Raw genomic sequence first — 17215 nt, forward strand, 5'->3', positions numbered from 1 at the left:
AACGGCGGGTACTAAAATGAAACAAAAAGTATATGTTAGGTATGATTTTGAAAAATAAAAATTTAGATACGTAATTTACCCTTAAAATAAAAAAATTACACTAACTAATACCGAAAAGCAATAATACTATTGGAAAATAAATTGTTAGCACTGAGAAAATAAAGTAATAGAAATAAAATAAAAATTGATCATATCATGGATATCTTATAAATAAAACTATCCTCGTTAATGTAACCTTTAAAATAAAGGTTGTACCCTAAAATTAACATAATCATTCAAAAAATTTGATTACATAAAATCTGAAACGAATATCGGCAATACTACTCTTCTTAGAAGAGGTCGGACACATTTTTAGAATAAAAGATAAGGAACTTAAATTGAAAAGTAAGTAGAGAGAATTATGTGTGATGATTTGAAATGAACAAAATAATTCACTATTCGTAGGTTAACAGAGGAGTTAAAAATGTACAAAAAATTATTTTATTAAATTCAGATAATAATTGAAAATCAATCATCAATAAAATGTTGTCATAATTTCATTAATAATCTTTTAAATTACTGAAATGTTCAAACAAAAATATATCTACCAATATCTTTTTCGTGTCATACGTAGGATTCTAACCCCTAAGACCGGTTTATATATAGATTGGTACTGTATTGTCGCGCTATAACATTTACACCGCATTGTTTCCTGTGTCTTGACTACTTTTCACTTTCCACACTTGATCAGCCTTTTTATCCGTCATAACCCTTACATTTTCATCACCTTTAATAATATTCATGATTATTATCCAAATATATAATTTTAATGTTAAATATATTTACTCAGTCCAAATAACATAATTTATAATAGCAATAATATTTAGTTTTATAAATATTTTACGAGAAATTCATTTTTGTATATTTGTCATCTAATTTATCTATAAACTATTAAATTAAAACAATAATGTGATTCTAACTAAAACAAATATTAATTATCATACTCTCTTTGTTGGCAATTTTGCTCAACCAAAGTTTTTTTTTTTTAATCTTTGTCCTGATGATGAAGCCGCCACAATTTTTCCACAAAATTTTCAAGCTTTCTACAGAAAAATTATCGTGCCGCCTACGACACTTGAACTATGTTCTATATATAGTTTGCTCAGCGAACCCATATATATATATGACTGCATTTTTCTTCTTTGCTTTATCTTCCTCCAAACGATACGTTCCATCTTCTTCTTTGCAGATAGACTTTCTCTGATCCATCTTCTTCATCACATATATAAGCAGTACCAGTGTTTATAATACATGGAGAATTATCAAATGTTCTTTCCTATGTCAGCCCCAGCTGCAGAAGCAGCTCAGTGTTTACCATTAAACATGGCGCCTAATTCTCAAGTTTTTAACAACTTTCATCGGAATCCGTTGATGGGTTCTTGGGGTATAAGACCAAAGATTTCGGTAAGAAACCAGAAGATAAGGGGTTCGTAAAATCAGGTCAAAAAATGGATAAGAAGATAAGGAAGCCTAGGTATGCTTTTCAAACTAGGAGCCAAGTTGATATACTTGACGATGGATATCGTTGGAGGAAATATGGCCAAAAAGCTGTTAAGAACAACAAATTCCCAAGGTTTGTGTTTTCCGCTAGCTATGTTTTTTTAAATTTTTTTCGTTGCAAATCTACACATATCATATAGACACAATTGTTTGAATTCAAATATTTTATGAATAATAATATTTTTTTTATCATTGATATCAATCGGTAAATTAGTTTTATTGCATTCATTTTACCCTAATTCTATGAGCAACTAAGATCTTGAGATATTTTGATGCATATGATCATTTAGTAGTTTATCATGTTTTGGTGAACAGTATTGTCTAGGGTTTTCTTTAATTTCTTAATTTGTTTGCATATGCACATACAAGTTTTTGTCTAGGGTTTTCCTTTTTTTTATTAAGATAATTAGACAGTCAAATCAAATGTGCTTATATAATCATTTAAAGCAAAAGGATGTTGCAAATTAAGCTAAGAGCTTATAAAACTTGCAGGAAAGAGCTGAACAAGAAACCAAGTAGCCTAATTGGAAATAGGGAATGGTGTCTATAGTTTTTTTTTTAATTTCTGATTGATATTTTGTTTTTGTCTTAAAAATTTATGAGTTATTCTTTTAACATAAAATTTTACGTCTACCATTACGCGTGTAAATATGTTATCAATATTATTTATATATCCTTTGTAAGATTTCTGAAGGCAAGGGGTTTGAGCTCAACTAATGGTATGAGTAATTTCGCATGTATATGTACAGAAGCTATTATCGATGCACACATGAAGGATGTAATGTAAAGAAGCAAGTCCAACGTCTAAGCAAAGATGAAAGTGTGGTGGTCACCACTTATGAAGGAATGCACACTCATCCTATAACAAAGCCAACCGACAATTTTGAGCATATATTGAGTCAAATGCAAATTTACACCCCCTTTTGAAGCCCATAATCATCATGTATGGCTTGTTAAGAGACATACCAACATTCTTGAATGTAACCCTTCCATATGAAACAATAAAGTTGTAACCATAGAAATGTTCTTTTTTTTTTCTTTCTTTCTTGTACTTAATTAGTTCATTAGGCAATGGGAAGGAAATTCATACCTCAATCCTCATTTTTTTGAGGTAGTTAATGGCTGATCATTTAGAGATGTGATAAAGGATCAATCTTTTTCTCTTAGACAATTTTTATTTATTGTTATTCCTTTTCATTGGCACAAGTCAAGTCAAGTAAGGATCAATTGGTTAGTTTTCTTTTTAAGTAGAGAGGTATTACATTTTCAAGGCAAATATCAAGAATCGAGCTCACAATGAGACAACGTAAGTATTTTTTACCACTAAGTCAATTAATGTATCTCAATTGATTAGTTTTATTGATTACTTGCAAAAGAATAATTATTATTTCGAATAATTGCCCGTCCAACTCAATTGGTAGAGCGCAAGGTTCTTAACTTTGTGGTCGTGGGATCAAGTCCCACGGTGGGCAATTCATAATTGCCCGAGGTCTTTCACGGAAGTTGCTCTCAACCTAGCGTTGGGGCAACCTACTACCCTACCTCCCCTTACCCCATTACATATGGGAATAGGGTCAGCTAATTTGGTTGTTTAGATATGTTACAGATATATTTCTTGAAGGTGCTCCATTTTCTCTTGCAAAGACTTTTATCTCATCAAGTTTTTGAAGCCTGCATGAGTCATTAAAATAAGGTTTAGTACTTTAAAAGAAGTTTGAGTGTATACCTCAGTCATTTTATGAAGAACTTGTCCAACAAGGTCAAGCTTTTTTTTTTGCTGAAGTTGCTACTCGATGTTAATTACCTTTTACACATCTCTTCGAGATCAACATAAGTTTGCAGGTCAAGTATATCAGGTATGGCCACTTTCAAACCATCTATAAATCGGACTAGAGGATCTTCCTCATCTTCTCAGACAGTTTCTGTTTACAAGAGTATCTCCATTTCTTTAAAATGTTCATCAACGGATCTAGTCCCTTGAACAAAACGTTGAAACTTTCTTTTGTTGTCCTTATAATACTGAGATGAAACAAATTATTTTCTCATGATTCGCTTCAACTTTTTTCAATAATTAATCATCTTCTCACTGTTCATTTGTTAGTTAAACCTTTATTCACAATCTTTTACATAAAAAAAAATTAACTGATCCTATTCCCATATGTAATGGGGTAAGGAGAGGTACGGTAGTAGTGTGCCCCCAACACAAGGTTGAGAGCAGTTTCCGTGAAAGACTTCCGTTATGAATTATCTCAGAGGGACTCGATCCTATAACCACAAGGTTAAAAGTCTTGCGCTCTACCAACTAAGCTAGACGAGCAATTCTTTTACATCATATGTTCAATCTTGATTTGGACTGTCTTGACTTATACCTTGTGAAAAGATCAGCCCATCGTGTTCGTAATGTTGTGTTTATATCTCGGTGCTCACATCAAATCTGGTCCTAGTTATTACACTTGAATTTCCATATGTTGCTTTGTATCTTTAATATACAAAGACATCAGGTATGTGCCGGCATGTTTTAACTACGAGTTTCCAATTTCACCTGCGTGTTCGAACGATCACACTTACAAACATCATACATGATAAAATTGAAGTTGTGATAATGTTTGAACCCTAAATCATAAACTCTAAACACTAAACCGTGAATTATAAATCCTGAACTTTGAACCGGAACCTTAACCTATATAACTCATAAACCCTTCCTAAATACTAATATTTGCACAAAATATTATTTCACTAAAATGTTTCCCATACAAGTATTTTTCACTGTTATGTCTATTTTTAAAACATTCTGTATCATATATAAAATAATGGCATATGAATGCTGCTCTTAAAGGTACTACTATATTCTCCTTTTCTGCTCTTAATTTCCTTTCAAAGAAGCTTTTAGAGACATAAATCTTGTGAAATAGAGGCGTATGGACGGAGCTAGGATAACAAAATCACATGGTTTTCAGAACCGGACCGGTTAGCGAACCGGTCATGCTACCGGTTCACTGTTTTAATCGGTCGAATCGGACGACGTCATAATTATTTAAAAAATTAAATAAAAATACCAAAAATATTTAATAAATTTTTTTTTTATATCACAAGTCACATTCAAAGCAAGTCATAACATATATAAGTTAAAAACCATAAAATCAAGTGAAACAAAATGATTCAAATTACTACAATATAATATTTAAGGTAAAACATATTAAATAATAAATATAATTATATAACTATAATTAAAAAATAAAATTGGGGTTAAAAAATCATAATAAAATGATATTGTTTGGTTTAATTTTTTTTAAAACAATCTCACATGGCTAAGAAACATAAGAGCATCCCAAAAGTCTAAAGAGTAAAAATATGAGAGCAAAACAATCTCACATTGCTAAAAACATAGAAGCGCATCACAACTAACTTCTATAAATAATAGAGGTAATTTGGCATTCAAAATCATAGAGCCTTTTGGTGAGCATTGAGTGAACTATTCTTTCACTTCAATCAAGCTCGAATTTTAGGCTTCAATCGAGCTTCTAATTTTTTTTTGAGTTCAAGCCTTTTTGATTTCAAGTTTCAATATTATATTTCGAGTTTGAGTTGAACTTGATAATTTTTAGCTTGTGAGTTTGAGTTGAGTTGAGCTTACTTTTAAAATTTTAAAGTTCAAGTCGAGCTCAGCAATACTCGAGTTCGACTTGGCTCGTTTAACAAACGACATTGTTTGGTTTAATTTTTAAAAAAAAAACAAAAATCCTAATTTTTCCCGATTTTTATTAATCCGGCACGATAATTTGTTAAGCATTTGTTAAGCATTTCCCAGCCCGGCACGATAATTTGTGTTATCGAACAATCGCATGACATGTGTTCCTTAAAAAAATATTAGTCATGTAAAAACATAAGACGCTTGAGGATCATAAATTGCCTTAAATACTTTAAGATGAGCAAAGTGCCACGATCTGTTTCATATGTTTTAGTTTTGTTGGAAAAATGTGATAAATTGAAAATTTTAAAATATATTTTCTAAGTGTAAAGATGGAGAATTAATAATGAATTTATTGATTTATATTTTGCTACGTAAGATCTTTACAACAATATTTCATATGCTCAAAACGATTGAATGATGATTGAGAAACTGATGTTCAAAGTGGAATACATGTGAATTGTGTTGTGTAAGGAAAATGAGAAAACTCATATCCACATTGGTGGGATATAAAATAAGGAAATAATTTATATAGACGAACCAACTTACTTGTCATTTAATCACTTCAATTGATATTGTGTCTCGTGCGCAAATGCGGGGTGTATATCCAAGCATGCAAACCCATCGGGGTTGAGGTTCACCCTCACTATATGAGCACAACGCGAATGTCTGGTCAGAGCTTGCAAATGTTGTTACCCACTACAAATTAAATAATTTCCTTAAGTGAAGCTTACCCTTTTTAATTTAAATATTGAATATGGTATGACTTGTAATTCACGAATATATTCGAGGTGTTAATTGGTTATTTTAGATTTTATTCGGATATTAGTTAATAGCTCGAATATATTATTTTCAATTTATCTCCCTTGTGGAACACTATAAATACCGTGCTAAATTACTAGGTTAAACATAGTTCAAAAACTCTTTTCTTTCTCTCTTGTTTTCGGTGATCGAATCTAGCAAGATTTTGTTCGTGATCTCGCAAGTTGTGCTACTGTACGCTGATCATATCGTTGTTGTATATTGGGAGACAAACGACCAAGATATCTCGAACATCAAGGAGTGGTTGAATATATGTCTTAAGGAAAATGCGTAGTTGCAAGCCTCAACCAGATTCAGGTTCGACATTCTGTTATTATTCGAGTTCTTTAATCTAAACTGTTTCTTCTACTTTATTAATAAAATTTGAATTTTATTTTATTTTCGTCTCAGATTGTATAACAAGTTTTGTTATTTAATTTTTTCTATTAAGTTACTCTTAGTCCAATTTTTAATAGACAAGATTAAAAAGTTTATCTATTCCTTCCCATAAACAAATAATCGCTTTTGTTTGAGGTGGAGGTGGAAGTTGAGGTATGATGGGCAGGGACGGATTGAAGGGTATCATGGTGCATTCGCACCTTTTAAAATTTTATAAATTAATTTATATTTTTTATATTTTTATATATTATCTAATTTCGTACCCTTAGAATTTTATAATTCCTCAATCTTTAAAATTTTTAATATAATTTCTTAATTTCACTTCTTTGACATAAACTTCTGCGTCTGATGGGTACCGATGAGACTGTGAGGTGATGAAGGGGTGACAAGAGGACTAAGAGGCTGACCATGGCCTCATGTTATCGTGCCATCTTCAGTAAGGACCAAACTACGATTATATTTTGGAAAATGAATGAAATATAAATTTTATTTTAAAAAAAGAAAATCACGATTTGTTATTATATTTATTACTCATTTTAAATTTGATAAAATTCAATTTTAACTTCCGAAATTCATTACCTTAAACAAATCAAAATAAAGAATGCAATAAAATTGTGAATGGTTGATACCTTTTATTGTGTACCCTTCGAATATCTTTTAACTGCCAATCTCATCTTCTTCCCTCAATTACCAGAAAATGTTTCTCATTGTATCGCAGATTTATCACGTCGAATGAGGATGAATTCAATTTTCCATTGCTTTGAGATGAGATTTGCAATAGAGCGAACAAGAGCTATTGGACTGCAGTTAGCCATTGGCGAAGAGACAAGTTTAAGAGCTTCGGCACTGTCGATTTGGCATTGGAGGCGTTCGATATTATGGGAAAACGCCAATTGAAGTCCTTCTAAAATTCCCAAAAGTTCAGCTTGAAGAGGCGTTGAAATTCCAACCGGTTTATTGAAACCAATGATCCAGTCACCATTCATATTCCTAATGAGGCCACCCACCGAGCCGTTTGAGGAAATTTTGTGAACTGCTCCATCCGTGTTAAGAGTAAATCATTCTGGGGGCGCTGGCTTCCATTGTATAAGTTCTGGTCGAGCAGCAAAGGGGTCAGGCGGGGTAACGGTCTTGGTGTCAGTGATTTAGAGGGACCAATTTTTACTTAGGCAGAGGAGTTGGTCATTTTGGATAAACGATTTCGAAAATATGAATGAATTCCTTCTCTTCCAGATCTGCCAGGTTATGGAGGAGAAGAGAACCTTCCATGAGATGCTTGTGCCTGCAAGAAGTCTGTTTGATTCAAGGTTTATCATGAGCCAATCGGATGCGTTAGTGGAGAAGAAGTTCGGTAGGGGCTGCTGTTGGAGAATCAGTTGCCAAAGTGCTACAGAGTGCTGGCAGTCACGTAGAATATGAAGAGTATTTTCATTTGCTAAGCCACAGATTTGACATAAAGGATCATCCGTAAGCTTCCTTGTGCAGCGATTGACGTTCGTAAGCAAACGATCTCTATATGAAAGCCATAGAAAAGTTTTAATTCGTTCTGGAATGGTCATACGCCAAAGCTTAGTCCATTTTATATCTTTGGGTTCTAAAAGATCCTTTGTTATAAGACCATAATCAGATTTTACAGTGAACTCACCGTGCTTGCCTTGAGGCCAGCAACATCAATCCTTGCCAACGGTTGGATTGGGAGGTTGAATATTTATTAGATACGACATTGTGGAGGGCTGGAGAAACTGTTGGAGTAAATTCCAGTTCCAATTACCGTTTGGCAAGGCAGCTTCATGGACTAACATGTTGTCTTCAATAGTAGCATGCTCATGTTTCCATTCTACGAGACGTCCAAGTTTCGACATCTAATTGTCATGCCAAAATCTGACTATAGTTCCGTCCCCTATGGACCAAGATAAGAAACTGTAGAAATTATTCCATACTTTGGATAAGGACCTTCATAAATGAGAACAACTCGGCCGGAATATAGAGGTGAGACAGTTGGAGAGCACCTTATACTTTTGGCGAAGAAGCTTAATGTAATATTTCTCTGTATCTGAGGCAATAACGTAACAAAGCTTCATATGGAAGGCAATATTATGATGTCAAAGTTTTCGAATGTCGAGGCCTCCATTTTGTTTAGGTTGAGTTAAGATGTCCCAATTAATAAGAGAAATGCCTCGATCTTGATTACTAGAACTCCATATGAATTGCCGAACTAATTTTTCAATATATTGACAAACTCGAGAGGGGAAGCGGCAAGTTTGCATGAAATACGTTGGGATAGCCATGAGCACGGAGTTAGCAAGGGTAATCCGTCCCGCAAAAGATAAAGTTCTAGCCGACCACCCATGAATCTTTGATTTTATCTTATCAATAATGAAGCTGTAGAATTCACATGTGGCTCGTTTGTGCATAACCGACATTCCAAGATAAACTCCCAAGTTATGAATTTGCTTGATGCCGAGATGGGAACTGACTGCATTTGCTGATTCTACACTTGTATTGGGCGAAAAGTAAACATGGGATTTGAGTTTGTTAACTTTGTGACCCGAGTAACGACCAAATTCTTCCAAGATATCGTCAATAAGGATTGCTTGTGCTGCAGTAGCTTTGGCATATAACACTAAGTCATCTGCAAAGAATAAGTGGGTGATAGGAAGACCTCAACGTACTAGTTTAAATGGTTTCCAAGCGCCCTCTTCAGAGGCAAGGTGAATGCGATGCCTAATTCCGCATTAAGGTTTCCATGGTAAGGACAAAAAGGTAAGGAGAGATCGGATCTCCTTGCCTAATTCCGCATTAAGGTTTAAAAGTATTGCTAAGTCCTCCATTAAATTGAACCTGCATAGAAGAAGATGAGATGCAATGTAAAATGAGACGTATAGTTGCCGGTGAAAAACCTGCTTCATAAAGAGTATCGACTATGAAGTCCCAGCGAATGCGATCAAAAGCTTTTTCCAAGTCCACTTTTATCGCCATCCAACCTTCTTTGTCTTTCTTGGTTCTCATGGAGTGAATAACCTCCTGATTAATAATTGTATTTTCAGATATGTTATGGCCTTGAATAAAGCTAGTTTGATTAGGCGCGACAAGTCGAGGCATAATTTGTTGGAGCCGTTTAACAGTAATCTTAGTGACCAACTTATATAAGACCATACAAAGACTGATGGGTCAAAAATACTTGAAGCTGGAAGGACTTGGGATTTTGGGAATGAGGGCAAGAATAGTTTTGTTCAATTGGGGATTACCACTGTATATGCTTTGGATCGTAGAGCAGACCGAAGCGCCAATAATGTCCCAATGTTTCTGATAGAAGTGTGCATGCAAACCATCAGCTCTTGGAGATTTAAGAGGAGCCATGTCGAAAAGAGCATCTTTTATTTCTAATGGTTTGGCAGTAATTCCAGATTTTGGGAAATGCCCCGAAACAGGATATGTTCCATGCACTTCATCATGAATTGAAAATAATTCCTGGAAGTAAGAGCTGACTTCTTGCCGAAGAGTATTAATATCCGAGCACCACTCTCCAGTTGAACTTTGAAGAGAATAAATTCGATTAGCTCTCCTATTGATAATGGTTTTTTTATGAAAATAAGTTGTGTTCCTGTCGCCAAATGATATCTAATCTGAGCGAGATTTTTGCTTCCATAGTAGCTCCTCTTGATCAAGGATTAATTCAAGTTCAGCTTGAAGTTTGGTCTCAAGATGCGAGAGATAATCACTATGCTTTTTTATCAAGATATTGTTGGATGCCTATTAGTCGCCCCATAACATTTCGCTTGCGATGAGAAAGCTGCCCAAATGTGTGGTGATTTCCATTGTTTTGCTGTTCTACTGAATTTAGAGATGACATGTGTAATTGGGAGAGAAGGGTCCCAACTATCAAGCATAAGTTTATGGAAATCATTGTGGAGAGTCCATCCCATAAAGTATCGAAACTGACTTTGTTGCCGCTTATTAGAGCTTTTACCAATGGAAAGTAAGAGGGGTCTATGATCAGACTTCATTATGAGGAGGTGGTAAACCAGTGTATCAGGATATGCAATAAGCCATTTATCATTGCATAGACATCTATCAAGGTGAACAACACAAGGTCCTCTATACCAGGTGAAGTCGGGTCCTTGATAACCAAGATCATGTAGACTTGAATCAAAGACAACATTACTGAAGTCTTGATCCGATGATGGGATTTTAACACAACCTTTTCGATTATTTGGAGATAAAGCAGCATTGAAATCGCCTAAGATAATCTAAGGCTCGGTAATGTGGTTGGAGAGCAATTGGAGGTATGACCAAAGAGTTCTCCTTTTAGCATGATTTGGACTTGTGTAAACAAAGGTGACAAGAGCGGAATGGTTGTTGGACTTACAGTGGATCCTGCAGTGAACAAATTGAAAGTGACTGAAAAGAACATCAACTTGAATGTGATCATACCAACAGATCCAAATGCCGTCTGAGAAACCATCAGCATCGACTCTAAAAGAGTTCAGAATTTTGAGTTTAGAAATAGCTTTGTCAGCAGCAGAACTGCTTATACGAGTTTCAACGAATCCGATAATATCCGTTGAATGGTCTCGCATGTATTTCTGAGTAACGCGATTGAAATTCCGGTGTCCACAGTCTTGAGTGTTCCACAGCCTTGAGCGTTCCACATAAATATATTGAGATACATAAGTAAAAGGTAGTGTGAAGAGGGAAGACAAAAGAGCCTATTATTCTATCATAGTCTCGGTTTCTTTGCCAATTGCGGGAGGCACTAGCGCTTCTGTTGGGGTGCGGGGATTATCTCCATCTATTAGTTTCACAACATGGTGCTTGTTCGGGTCAAGATTTTCAGTCGAATTCAATCGTGGTAGATTGGAGGAAGAAGCTCCATTAACTGCATTATGTGATCCTTGCATAGGGGCTTTGCTAGGTGCATGCAATTTGACAGGTTTACCTCCGAGGTGAACTTGCTTCTTGGGGTCGTTAGGGACAGTTGGGGTTTTCTTTGGATTTGTTGGAGTCTTGTCCTTCAATTTGTTTTTGTCTATAGGAGTACTCATTGGTTCAGTCAATGGTCTAGATTCAGCGTTCAAAGGCAATGCTGATGATGAAATCGTGGATTCCGCTTCAGTCACCTTAGATTTTGATTGATTTTCCTGATTATTAGGTATAATTTCAAAAATGGGGTTTGATTTTGCTATGATGGGGCTGGAATCATGGACCAATTTCCTTGTAGGATTAACAGTCCTTGAATTTCATTTTTTTTCTTTCTACGAGCATCCAAGGCCCGAATGCTTCGTCCGAGGCTGATTTGTCGGAAGTCAGAGGTTGCTCCGGAGGAACCTCAGTCATTGGTTGAACATTTTTCTGCGCTAGTAGCTGTGGACAAATATACTTGTGATGACTGTAGCCACAATGAAAACAAACAGTGGGAAGCGATTCATACTCTATAATTTGAAGGCGGCCATTGATAAGGAGTTCGGATACTAAAGGTCGATGAAGATTGAGGCTAACGGCTAGGCGCGCAAATCGCCCCCTACAACCACTATCCGATTGGAAATCAATTTTGATCACAAAGCCAACCTGATTTCCAATTGCTTCAATGAAACTCCTTTTGTATAGAGTTACTGGGAGACCAGGTAATCGAATCCATGCCATGAGACGGCTAGGATAATCTTGATTCGGCTAAAAGTCAATAGACCATGGCTCAACTGTTAAGTAATGCCCGAAGATAGTCCAAGGTCCTTCTGTGAGTACCTTTAAATAGTCACCATAATTGCTGAACTTCACAAGGAAGTAGTCATTCTCATATGTCTATGAGTTTGAGAGGAAAAGAAGGCTTCCAGATTCCGTATATGCGGTTGTGCAGGGTATTGTAACCCACTCTTCGACCAAGAACTTTAACTACGAGTGTTAAATCAATGCTTTTAATGGCAAGAGATTGGACTCGTTCGGAAAAATCTATGGTTGGAACCCCATTAGAGGAGCCAAGGGTGATATCCTCTTCAAGTAGTTCGATATCATCATCATCAAGATCAATCGTTTTTGAATCCAGTTGGGCAACTTTGGATTTTGTCACGGCGTCCTTGTAAGAGATAGCAGGCGAGGAACCATCACACTCCATCAGAGAAGCGGCAGCATCGCTTGCTATGGCTGAGGGATCTGGCGGATCTTCATCCCTACGTCTTTGCTTTTTGGGGAGTCTGGTGTCGGCGGAAGAAACTTCAAAGGGTTTCATGAGCGGCTAAAGTATAAATATCGTCACTTTGTACTCAACTTTAGCTTAATAAAAAAATATGATAAATAATTATATTGTTTAAATCTTTATTCATATTAAATTCTCACTTTAAACTTAAACAATCTTTTCTATTTTTCTCAATCAAAATAAAGAAAGAAAGAAATAAACTGTTTTCATTATATTGCTGCTAACAGTGATTCATGGAAGCAGTGATGGATCGAGGGAGCTATCGGGACGGTCAAATTATGAAGATTGAATGCGTTAGATATGATATAAGAATCAATGATGGTTTTGTTTTGATATATGCCTAATGCTTTCATCTGCGATATAGTGCAGCATTTGGATTCCAGTTCAACAAGATCTATGACATGATCAACAGATACTTCAGATGAGGACAAATGAATGAACTGAGAAGCCATTTTCAATGAAATACTAAAAGAACAAGAAGTAAAAGAATTAAAATCATAGATGCATTATACGGAAAACAAGTATCAGATGTTGGTGATATCAGATATACGGCCAAATGTGATATTGGTACGGCTCAATCAGACTAAATAACTCAGTCAGTAATGAGAGATTTGATCCGACTGAACCGTGCCAACATCGAATTTTCAAGTCAAGTATCAAGCATCATGCAGCCAGAAGCACACAGTCTCACCATCGTTGATCAATGAAGCAGAAAATTCCGGAGAAAAAGGAAAGAACAGACGGTATTATATCAGAAAGTGGTGGATTACTATAATAAAATATAGAATGGTTAGGGTTTCCAAATCTATGCCTTATATAGGAAAAAATGAGCTGTTTGTAAAGAATTTTGCATTATTTGATCCAGAACAGAAAGTTTGATTTCCTTCTATTACACCTAATTTTGTTAAAAGAAATGGATAAAGAACATTAGCTGGAGAGGACCCTCATTTTATAAAGCTATAATATGCTTCGTAATCATCAAAGCATGCATCATCATTGCTGAAGCTATTTCACCTAGCAATTTTCAGGTGGAAATTTAGCTTGTTATGTATCCATATGTTAAGGTGTTTTCTATCAATGAACTTGGCTGTTTTTCTCTTTGTGATAAAGCTATGGACAAATGGAAAATACAATTATGGTTTTGTCCCTTCACTTAGTATAACATTATTTTTTTTTTTTTGCCTCCCAATTCGTCAAGCTTTTGTTATGACTAATTCGGTTCAATTTTTATTGTACATCTAGTTTTAATTGGTGAATCTCCCAACGGGTTTTTTTTACATATACAATGTCTCAAATTCGAGACCTACATAAATAATATTAAGCTTATTACCACTTCAACCAACCAATATAATTGTATAATAATTATGGAAAGAATAAAAGAGTAAGAGGATTGTATATGAATTCATTAATCATGAATTCAATTCTTAATGAATGGTTTCAATTTATTTTATTTAAATATTATTAAATATATGAAAAGATAAAAATATTTTGATAATAATTTTAATTATATTTTAAAAATTATTTATCTTTTTCTTTTGTTGCCCTCCCGGTTTTCAAGGCTTTGCCTTGACTAATCCGTGTTGACCCGGGTCGCACACCTGGTTGTGGTGGGTGAGTCTCCCAACATGAATTTTCTGCATACACAATGACTCAAACTCAAGTCATGCTTAAATGATATCAAATTACTTACCACTTGAACCAATATCATTGGTAATATTTTATCTTTTTCTAATCAAGTTAAAAACTATCTCTCTTAAAAGTTTAAATAAAATATAGATACAAACAGATGCAGACGCAGTGTGTTTACCATAGTGTTGAGGTTTGATCTGTCCATATCTGAGCCTGTCTTGCTAAGTAAGTTGTGGAAGAGCCTATAATTGTGGGCCTCCTTTTGTGTTGGGTAATTAATGTTTTGTCTAATCTGATATTATTGGGTTTATGAGGCTTGTTTAAACTTTAATGTTACCTTTTATAATTAATCAGACAATGATAGAGATAGAGAAATAAACTATTATATTCCATTAGCTAATGATTCAAGTCCTTTCTTTTGTGATTAACGATTAGTGTCAGTTTTACCATTTTATCTTTGTGGACCGAGGAAAAAAGGGACTCAGTAGGAAGAAGATTGTACATTGAGAAAAGAACATATATTTAGATGTGTTGCTATATAGGTATGATATTTGAAATATTAAAAATTGAAGAAGAATTTTTCAAAAGAAAAAAAATTGAAAGAAGAATCCATTGAACGAACTTAGTGGTTGAAGGAAGTGTTGTTGTACTTAAAGATCTCGAATTTGAGTAACCATGTTTACAGGGTATGTGCTCGTTATTAAAAAAAATTCAAAATAGCTACTAGCTGGAACCAGAGAGGTTTATCTCTAAAGTCATAAGAAAGAGCAAATCGCAGAGAAGAAACATATATTCTACTGGGTAGGTTCCACTGTTTCTGCCCAACTGATAAGACTAATCACTTTGCCATTTGGCCACAGTTGCAGGCTAGCGGTTCATGCATACAATTATACAAAATGAACAATATTAAATTCATATCTATAAATCACGTACTTATTATTTTATAAGTGTCCAACTTCTTTATATACATGTATTCCAAGAAAGCATAATCTGCTTTACAAAGTTCCCATATCCTACAATGGTTTTCAGAAATGTTTCCCCAAATCATTAGATATAGGTAAAATTATGCATAATCTTGTACCTAACCAAAATTATTCTCCTACTTATTTAGTTGAGGGACCACAAATTATCAGAATTCCCATGTTTACCTGAAATCTCTGTAACAAAACAGTGCACAAGCAACTATTATATAAAGCCACTTACTCTTCATACTCAGTACTCGCCATTTGATTTAGTGATCTGAATTCGAATAACAAGAGAAGTATACGTCCAACCGCAAAGGCAGAGGGTTCATCAAGGGGAAGCTGACGCCGCTGTACCGAGCGGTCAAGCCGGCAGCATCTTCCATGCAATACATCACCAAGGTCAAGCCAAGCCAGGGTTCTACAACTGCAACAGCTTCGGTCGATTTTCGGGTTCGCCGGGACTATATGATTTCACAACCAAAGAGGATCTCGTTCGTTGTTCCTACCGACAAGAACCGAAGAAAATTTAAGCCATGTCGACAATTTCTTTGGCGTTGTCGGCGACGAAAGTGTTGATGTTAAGGCTGCAATTTACGTCTCTTCTGTTCAAGAACGTTACAAGCTTGAAAACCAACTTTGAACTAACTAATCTCCCTAGAAATTACTCACTGAAACATCGATGGATAAAGTTCCTTATTGTGCCCCATTTAGTTAATAAATTCCTTTGCCAGTTCAACGATCTGTAATTGTTTAGCTTTGGACAAGACTTGATAGATGTAGGTGGTTCAAGCAACTATGTAATTAATCTCTTGTGTACATGCTTATGTTCTTTACTTGTTCTTACTACAATAATTACATGTTCAACAACTTTATAACCTGCGTTCTTCATTATTTATTATAGTTGATGACATTAACATCGATTATGTCCAAACATAACATGACTGAAACCGCTATCGAGACTTGAGGATGATGATATACTTAACCATGGAAGATAGCCTTAAAAGTTTCTTCTCTAACCAAATTGTCTCCATGGTACATAGGACCTACACAAATTACAAAAAACAAAAAAAAAATCACAAGGAAACAAGATTTTAAAGCAAAGGCTCAACTTTACACGTGCCGGTGCAGCTGCTTTACAATTCGTTTCTTTAATAAAAGGCAATAAAGCAATCTAAAAGAAGCCTTGAAAATAAAACAATATATCAGAGGCCAATGGAAGAAGATGGCGTTCTCCATAAAGCAAACCCACTAACGTTTCCATACCTTACCTCACCATTGAACTTAACCCCTTCTTTCTCACTAAGTTTAGCATCATCCCCCCCTCCTTCGCCACCAAGAAAAACATATTACTTCCATTTCCACCCCCTACATAATAGAATGCACACATCTCCATTTTCCCATTTGTATTGGAAGACAAGTTCTCAAACATATTCATAAGTTTCGCATTGCTACGGAGCTACCGAAGGCGAACTAGAGAAGGGAAAACAAGGGAAAACAGTAAAGAAAGTGAGGAAAATGAGTGCAGATTGGGGACCGGTGATTGTTTCGGTAGTTTTATTCATACTATTGTCACCAGGGTTGCTGTTTCAGCTGCCATCGAGGACAAGGGTGATAGAGTTTGGTAATATGTGCACGAGTGGGATAGCTATCCTGGTTCATGCAGTCATATACTTCTGCATAATCACTATCTTGATCGTTGCTATCGGTATTCACATACACATTAACTGATCCAAACTCTCAAGAAAAAAGGGTACTTGTTCGGTTTTTCTCTTTCATTGGCTCTCATTTTTTTTTACTTAGATGAAGTTCATGTTCTAGTTTCTTTCATGCTATAAACCAAATTTTCTTTTCCTTCACTATTTTGTTCATTTTGGTTTGCAAGAGAAATCTTGACACCAGTGTAATAATGAAAGCTATTTCATGACAAGCTGGTTCAATTTGTATGAAATTTATTCAGGCTAAACATCTTTGGTAATTCAAATTTGTCTCTGTCAAGTATTTTTG

At 35.1% G+C, this 17215-nt stretch overlaps 4 protein-coding genes and 1 pseudogene across 6 annotated transcripts; 2 read left to right on the top strand and 3 right to left on the bottom strand.

Moving 5' to 3' along the window:
- Positions 1-1275: 1275 nt before the first annotated feature.
- LOC120122969 lies at positions 1276-2486 on the top strand (annotated as a pseudogene).
- Positions 2487-3453: 967 nt separating this feature from the next.
- Positions 3454-16959, top strand: LOC120123023. 3 transcript variants are annotated; one of them, XM_039142041.1, is made up of 3 exons: positions 16370-16533; positions 16570-16639; positions 16677-16959. In XM_039142041.1, the coding sequence occupies exon 3, from the start codon at positions 16727-16729 to the stop codon at positions 16937-16939; it is 213 nt and encodes a 70-aa protein (XP_038997972.1). In that variant the 5' UTR covers positions 16370-16533; positions 16570-16639; positions 16677-16726; the 3' UTR covers positions 16940-16959. The 3 variants fall into 3 exon arrangements, with proteins under 3 accessions (XP_038997973.1, XP_038997972.1, XP_038997971.1); XM_039142042.1 differs by lacking the exons at positions 16370-16533; positions 16570-16639 and adding an exon at positions 3454-3457; XM_039142040.1 differs by having other exon boundaries at positions 16370-16639.
- Positions 7132-8289, bottom strand: LOC120123031. Its single transcript, XM_039142046.1, has 2 exons — positions 8199-8289; positions 7132-7460 (listed from the first exon to the last, which is right to left on the bottom strand). Exons 1-2 carry the CDS (start codon positions 8287-8289, stop codon positions 7132-7134), a joined length of 420 nt encoding a protein of 139 aa, XP_038997977.1.
- LOC120123032 lies at positions 8328-11007 on the bottom strand. Its single transcript, XM_039142048.1, has 7 exons — positions 10890-11007; positions 10797-10804; positions 10181-10677; positions 9707-9992; positions 9328-9451; positions 8668-9059; positions 8328-8480 (listed from the first exon to the last, which is right to left on the bottom strand). The coding sequence occupies exons 1-7, from the start codon at positions 11005-11007 to the stop codon at positions 8328-8330; spliced, it is 1578 nt and encodes a 525-aa protein (XP_038997979.1).
- Positions 11140-12070, bottom strand: LOC120123033. Its single transcript, XM_039142049.1, has 2 exons — positions 11687-12070; positions 11140-11568 (listed from the first exon to the last, which is right to left on the bottom strand). Exons 1-2 carry the CDS (start codon positions 12068-12070, stop codon positions 11140-11142), a joined length of 813 nt encoding a protein of 270 aa, XP_038997980.1.
- Positions 16960-17215: the final 256 nt, after the last annotated feature.

Source organism: Hibiscus syriacus, unplaced genomic scaffold (assembly GCF_006381635.1).
Source record: "Hibiscus syriacus cultivar Baekdansim isolate YM2019G1 unplaced genomic scaffold, ASM638163v2 tig00110388_pilon, whole genome shotgun sequence".
In the NCBI taxonomy this organism is placed as follows: domain Eukaryota; kingdom Viridiplantae; phylum Streptophyta; class Magnoliopsida; order Malvales; family Malvaceae; genus Hibiscus; species Hibiscus syriacus.